Genomic DNA, 7,230 nt, shown 5'->3' with positions numbered 1-7,230 from the left:
ATAGGGCGCGCCGCACATTTTAAGGGAAAAAAAGACATTTATATGCGCCTTATGGTCGTGAAAATACGATAGTCCTGCTTGTTGTTCCATGTTTTGAACCAAACAAAGGTTCTTCTTTATAGGGCCCGCCATCAGATATGATATGAGTTGGAAATTTAACCAATCAGATCCGTCAGAATAGTTACAGCCCAGACTGACAAATACGCCGACTAAACGGAGCGAACGTCATTTTTCTGCAAGAGAAAACAGGAGGGTGGGGGCGTGTTTTGCTCGACTGTGCTGCAATCAGAGCCCAGGAATAACTGTATTTGCCTGTGAGCAGAGCAATGTGCTCTCTCGGTTATTAAAGGCACTGTTTTAATTAAGAATTGCAGTGTTGTGATTTCTGAATGCACTCTTCTTGTTTTGTTATACAATCTTGTGATTTATTTTCACACCATTTTGCAGCTCTATCATGAGCTACAAAGATTTGGCGACGCCTGAGCTCCGTCTCGCATTACTTTAACCTACTATTCCTACTGATGCAGAATCTTTTGGTGTAGACTTTGGTATTATTACCAGAAGTAAATATGTATACCTTTTGGACCCATCAAAAGTTGTAAAACTATTATTTACATATTTTATTTAAATAAAATATTTCTATATGTTTTGGATTACATGATGTAGAGAAGAAATCAAAATAAACAGGAGTTGGAGTTGTTTGATTCATCGTTGGATGTATCCTGAGAGACTGAACAGAAAGCATACCACCTCGGTTAGCTCATCTGTTCTAAAGATACACTGTCTCCTCAGTCTGCATTTTGCAACACACACCTTAACAAAGCCAGATCCTCCCTTTGGACCTGAACCTCCTTATCTTTCACAAGTGTCCTTGGACCAAAAGCAACGTTTGTTATTCTCTGCTTCTGTAGCACAAACAGGCTGTAGCTGGATCCCTCGGGGAAAAGGAGGAACAAGTGGAAATAAAAAAACAAGGCACTGAAAAACCAAAAAAAAAAAATGGTTAACAAATTTTCTAATACTTATTTAACATCACATTATTTAATTGATGTGGTTTCAACCTGTAAACAGTTTTTTTTTCATGTAGGTTCACATGAACAATGAATTAGTTTATCATACACAACAAATTAGAGATGTTTTATTAAAGATGAGAGGTTCAGCACCATGGATAGAGACTCCACCTTAATTTATTGTTTTTTTTGTTTCCAATAACCAGCACTTTATTTATTTGACCCTCTGTTAGACATTTTACCTTCAGAATATTAATATCAGCAGTCGTGGTTCAAACAACTTTCTTTTCTTCTGTTTTCTCTGGACCTGATCTTGCTTCATTTTATCTTCTCTTAAGTCACATGCTTTTCTCCGGGGTTCGCCCCTCCACCTTTTGCTCTGCCCTCCATCCACCGGTGATGAAGATTTTTTTCTCCTCCTCATTAGGGGTGTATTTTTCCGGTCTATTTTTATCCATTTGCTCCTGGATGTAATTCTCCCTCCCGTGCTGCGGTGGCGCTAAACCTATTTTGCCCTCGCTTCCTGGTTATACTCTTACAGCAGTGTGTTGTAGTGAGCTTGATGCAGACATTTTTAAATTATGCTCAATATTGAAGCGTGGTCTGTGCTACACGCTGTGGGTCTAGATACGGCCGAGGCGGCGAGGAAGTGGGGGCGGGTTTAGTCCGACGACGGAGGGACATGAGGGCCAAAAAGAGCGGAGATCGAGGAGGGAAAAGGCTCCCAGCGTTCTCACGCACCTCACTGTTCTAGCGGGTCAAACTTCACGAGTTGTTTTCCGCAATTTCGGTCATAAGAACAAAACAAGCCGGCCTCCTGTCGGAGGAGCAGCGGAACGTCTGTGGAGGGGGCGGGACGTCTGGAGCCGAGGTATTGCATTGCACTAATTGCACTAATTTTGTGCAGTATTTTATGCTTCAAAGCCTTTCAGAATGTATGGAGTGCAACTTTTCTACTTCTGTTATTTGCTGTTGTTTCTAAAAAAAAAAATGCGTAACGATATTACAGCTTTCATTGATTTATTTCAAATTTGAAACATTGTCTAGCCTGTAAGGTAAAAAAAAATAATCGAATCGTATCGTGGTGTATTCTTGAGTATCGAAAATAATCGAATCATTGGGTCAGGAAATCGATACTGAATCGAATCGCCATGATGGATGTGATTTACACCCCTACTCCTCATGGTCCACATCTCTTAAAGGCAGCAAACCTATAATTTTTTTGCAGAGGAACAGATTTCCTCAGGCTTTTTTTGTTTTTCTTCACCCGCTGACATTTGCTGATTTTTTTGTATGAACATGAATATCGGCGTGGACAACATTCACATCACAAAGTGTAGTAACTGTTGGCTAATTCTCCTCTGACCTGAAGACCAGCCTCCTGGCTTAAAACTTTACTCTAGTCCTCCATTAATCCAGTCATTCTTCTTTTTGACAGGATGACCTGAGGATCGGTTCGGTGTACTCTGTGACTCCCTCTGGAGACACGCGTCCCTGCATCAGCCCGTCATCCGTCCACATGTCCTGCTCCAACTGCAGGAAGAACCTGCTTAAAGGACAGACGGCTTTCCAGAGGAAGGGCTCCCCGGCGCTGTTCTGCTCCACCGCCTGCCTCACTTCGTCGCTTCCATCCAAAGGAGGATCGAAGCTCTGTAACAACTGCCAAAAGTAACCATGACTCAGCACTCCAGCTTGAATCTACTTAGTGAGCTACTCCTCCTCAGCTAACCCTGACTTGGCTTTTTTCTTTAGGTCGATCACTCGGCCTCAGGATGTGGTTCTAGCTTCAGACACCAACGGAACCATGAAGGAGTTCTGTGGCCAGAGCTGCATGAACTCCTTCAACTACAAGAAACAGGGGCTCAGCCTCCGCCCCGCAGATGCACCGCCAAAAACCCCGCAGACCCAGTCGCTCTGCAGCATGTGCTCCAGATTCAGCACCGTGAGTTCAGCTGCAGCTCACAGAACCATCGCCGGCCTCTGTTCACCCAGCGATCACTGGTAAACGTTTCTCCCGACTCTCTGCAGAGCAAACACGAGGTGATACTGAGGGGCACCATTCACAAGATGTGCAGCGACTCCTGCTTCAACCGTTTCCGCACCCTCAACAACCTGACCATGGCCGGCTGCGCCAACTGTGGCTCGTACTGCCAGAGCAAACCCGTCATGCTGAAGCTAGACGATAGCAGCAAAACACTGTGCAACATGGACTGTTTGGCCAAATATAAGGAGGTACCTGAAAGCTTTAATGATGATCTGCTCAGTGACGTCTGCCTCCTTTAACTGATGAAACTTCCCAGAAGATGATCAGAAACTTCAAAAACATCTAACTTCCTCCTTCTTTGATTCCCTGCCAGAAAACAAAGGTGATTTTGCAGTGCACCATGTGCCGCACTCCGCAGATGCTCCACCAGATGACCAGCAACAAAAACAGCGACGAGTCCGTGAACATGTTCTGCAGCAACAGCTGTTTGATGGCCTTTAAGGTCCAGAGCGTCAGTTCTTCAGGTACGGCAGCAATGCTTCCTTTTTATGACTTATTTTATCTGCTTGTCCTCGTCGTGAAGGGACATACACTGCAAAATTTTTTTATTTAAAGTAATTTTTTCTTAAAAAAGGTGCATTTTGTCTTGAATTGAGGAGGTAAGTGAGACATTTTGCCAATGGAACAAGACAATTTACATTTAAAATAAGAAAAACATTTGCATTGTCTTANGTGTGTTGCAGTGAGCTTGATGCAGACATTTTTGATTTATGCTCAATATTGAAGCGTGGTCTGTGCTACACGCTGTGGGTCTAGATACGGCGGAGGCGGCGAGGAAGTGGGGGCGAGTTTAGTCCGACGACAGAGGGACATGAGGGCCAAAAAGAGCGGAGATCGAGGAGGGAAAAGGGTCACAGCGTTCTCGCGCACCTCGCTCTTCTAGCGGGCAAACTTCACGAGTCGTTTTACGCAATTTCGGTCATAAAAACAAAACAAGCTGGCCTCCTGTCTGCGGTCAGCTACAATTAGGGAGAGGAGCAGCGGAGCGTCTGTGGAGGGGCGGGACGTCTGGAGCCGAGGTATTGCATTGCACTCATTGCACTGATTTCATTGTCATTATTTCTACACAGTTAAAATGTTATTTAATTTTTCAGTGTTAAAAATATCTGCATATAAAAAAATTCAACCTTTCAAAATTCAAACTCAATATTTTCAGCCTCCTGAGATTCAACTGGCTCTATTTCACCGTCTTAAAATCTGCGTCTAAATTCAGTGTAAAAAGGGAAGGGTTACTTCAGGTCACAGACGTTAGCAATGGATTGTGTGGCGTCCAACACTTTTCTACTTCTGTTATTTGCTGTTGTTTCTAAAAAAAATAAAATGCGTAACGATATTACAGCTTTCATTGATTTATTTCAAATTTGAAACATTGTCTAGCCTGTAAGGTAAAAAAAAATAAATAATCGAATCGTATCGTGGTGTATTCTTGAGTATCGAAAATAATCGAATCGTTGGGTCAGGAAATCGATACTGAATCGAATCGCCATGATGGATGTGATTTACACCCCTACTCCTCATGGTCCACATCTCTTAAAGGCAGCAAACCTATAATTTTTTTGCAGAGGAACAGATTTCCTCAGGCTTTTTTTGTTTTTCTTCACCCGCTGACATTTGCTGATTTTTTTGTATGAACATGAATATCGGCGTGGACAACATTCACATCACAAAGTGTAGTAACTGTTGGCTAATTCTCCTCTGACCTGAAGACCAGCCTCCTGGCTTAAAACTTTACTCTAGTCCTCCATTAATCCAGTCATTCTTCTTTTTGACAGGATGACCTGAGGATCGGTTCGGTGTACTCTGTGACTCCCTCTGGAGACACGCGTCCCTGCATCAGCCCGTCATCCGTCCACATGTCCTGCTCCAACTGCAGGAAGAACCTGCTTAAAGGACAGACGGCTTTCCAGAGGAAGGGCTCCCCGGCGCTGTTCTGCTCCACCGCCTGCCTCACTTCGTCGCTTCCATCCAAAGGAGGATCGAAGCTCTGTAACAACTGCCAAAAGTAACCATGACTCAGCACTCCAGCTTGAATCTACTTAGTGAGCTACTCCTCCTCAGCTAACCCTGACTTGGCTTTTTTCTTTAGGTCGATCACTCGGCCTCAGGATGTGGTTCTAGCTTCAGACACCAACGGAACCATGAAGGAGTTCTGTGGCCAGAGCTGCATGAACTCCTTCAACTACAAGAAACAGGGGCTCAGCCTCCGCCCCGCAGATGCACCGCCAAAAACCCCGCAGACCCAGTCGCTCTGCAGCATGTGCTCCAGATTCAGCACCGTGAGTTCAGCTGCAGCTCACAGAACCATCGCCGGCCTCTGTTCACCCAGCGATCACTGGTAAACGTTTCTCCCGACTCTCTGCAGAGCAAACACGAGGTGATACTGAGGGGCACCATTCACAAGATGTGCAGCGACTCCTGCTTCAACCGTTTCCGCACCCTCAACAACCTGACCATGGCCGGCTGCGCCAACTGTGGCTCGTACTGCCAGAGCAAACCCGTCATGCTGAAGCTAGACGATAGCAGCAAAACACTGTGCAACATGGACTGTTTGGCCAAATATAAGGAGGTACCTGAAAGCTTTAATGATGATCTGCTCAGTGACGTCTGCCTCCTTTAACTGATGAAACTTCCCAGAAGATGATCAGAAACTTCAAAAACATCTAACTTCCTCCTTCTTTGATTCCCTGCCAGAAAACAAAGGTGATTTTGCAGTGCACCATGTGCCGCACTCCGCAGATGCTCCACCAGATGACCAGCAACAAAAACAGCGACGAGTCCGTGAACATGTTCTGCAGCAACAGCTGTTTGATGGCCTTTAAGGTCCAGAGCGTCAGTTCTTCAGGTACGGCAGCAATGCTTCCTTTTTATGACTTATTTTATCTGCTTGTCCTCGTCGTGAAGGGACATACACTGCAAAATTTTTTTATTTAAAGTAATTTTTTCTTAAAAAAGGTGCATTTTGTCTTGAATTGAGGAGGTAAGTGAGACATTTTGCCAATGGAACAAGACAATTTACATTTAAAATAAGAAAAACATTTGCATTGTCTTAATTTAAGTGCATATTATCTAATTATTTTATTTTAAGAGTAAAAACACTCATTCCATTGGCAGATCGTCTTGTTTACCTACTGAAATTAAGGGTAAATACACTTAATTTAAGAAAATTTTACTTATTTCTAGATCGTTTTTGCAGTGTAGAGCTTCACCTAGATTTATAAGCACAAAAACTAGGAGGAGTTTATTTTCTGTGATCCACAGAGGGTCCAAATTACCCATAAAATTAGAATTTTATATAAAAGTTAAACATTAATTTTCCCTCATTTCAAAAGCTGAAGCTTTTATAGATTATTTAGACGTGGAGTTTTAATATTAAGCTTTTATTCCCTTTAAGAAATTTTTAGAAAATTGAAATTAGAGATAGAAGATTGAGAAAGCTTTCTGGAGAGTTAGCGAAATGTCTTCAAATCTTGGAAACCAAGTCCAGTGGATTGTTTTTTAAACTTTTATGGAATGACTATGACCTGGATGACTGAGAGTCTTCATCAGCTTTATTCCCTTTAGATTTAAATATCACTAACTGATAAAAAAAAAACCCCACAATTTAGTAAATTTGAAGGATTTTCTCCTCCTGGTTTAACATGTAGAGACATTAGGAATTTAATTCATCCTCGGCTTTCATGCTACGTTCAGACCGCACTCGCTAGAGGAGGCAGAAGCTGCTAGTTTACAAGCAAAAGTTAACGTGCATCAAGGCGCAGCAAATGGTCCTGCAGCGTATTTTGAACAGCAGGAGCAGAACGTCTGAGTAGCTGAAGCAGCGCGTCATGAGCTCCTGAGCATCGGATACGTGGGACGCACTCCTCAAGGCCTAAATTAACTTAAAATGTTTAAACCTGACGGAAAAATATGTTTGCTTTTATTATTCTGGTGCCTACAGTTTGGATTACGTACGTGGAAAAACGCCTTCCGCCGCCGCAAACAGCAGTGGAAGTTCCCCAAGAGGCGACCTATGGAAGCAAATTGTTAGCATATTTCACATTTAAAGAATGTAGCTGCATTGTTTGACTCATAAATGAAATTAGTAATCAATAATCCTGTTTGCATTTGCATTTTCTTCTTCAACACTTCTCATCCTTTTACTTAATTAAAATGAAAAAGAAAAAGACATTTGAGATT

At 42.9% G+C, this 7,230-nt stretch overlaps 1 protein-coding gene across 2 annotated transcripts in view; it reads left to right on the top strand.

Annotated features, from left to right (window-relative positions):
- Positions 1-7,230, top strand: part of zmym4 (zinc finger, MYM-type 4) — a 31,081-nt gene that overhangs the window by 2,016 nt on the left and 21,835 nt on the right. Inside the window, exons 4-7 of one of the 2 annotated variants that reach the window (XM_015404803.1) lie at positions 2,449-2,678; positions 2,763-2,952; positions 3,039-3,242; positions 3,368-3,518. In XM_015404803.1, the coding sequence (XP_015260289.1) occupies positions 2,449-2,678; positions 2,763-2,952; positions 3,039-3,242; positions 3,368-3,518 (775 nt within the window). Of the gene's footprint in view, positions 1-2,448; positions 2,679-2,762; positions 2,953-3,038; positions 3,243-3,367; positions 3,519-4,810; positions 5,057-5,140; positions 5,331-5,416; positions 5,621-5,745; positions 5,897-7,230 lie in introns of those variants that run through there. The other variant, XM_015404804.1, reaches the window with a different exon arrangement.

This window comes from Cyprinodon variegatus, unplaced genomic scaffold, assembly GCF_000732505.1.
Source record: "Cyprinodon variegatus isolate N-32 unplaced genomic scaffold, C_variegatus-1.0 Scaffold1861, whole genome shotgun sequence".
NCBI classification, from domain to species: Eukaryota; Metazoa; Chordata; class Actinopteri; order Cyprinodontiformes; family Cyprinodontidae; genus Cyprinodon; species Cyprinodon variegatus.
This window is presented reverse-complemented; position numbering and strand designations above follow the sequence as displayed.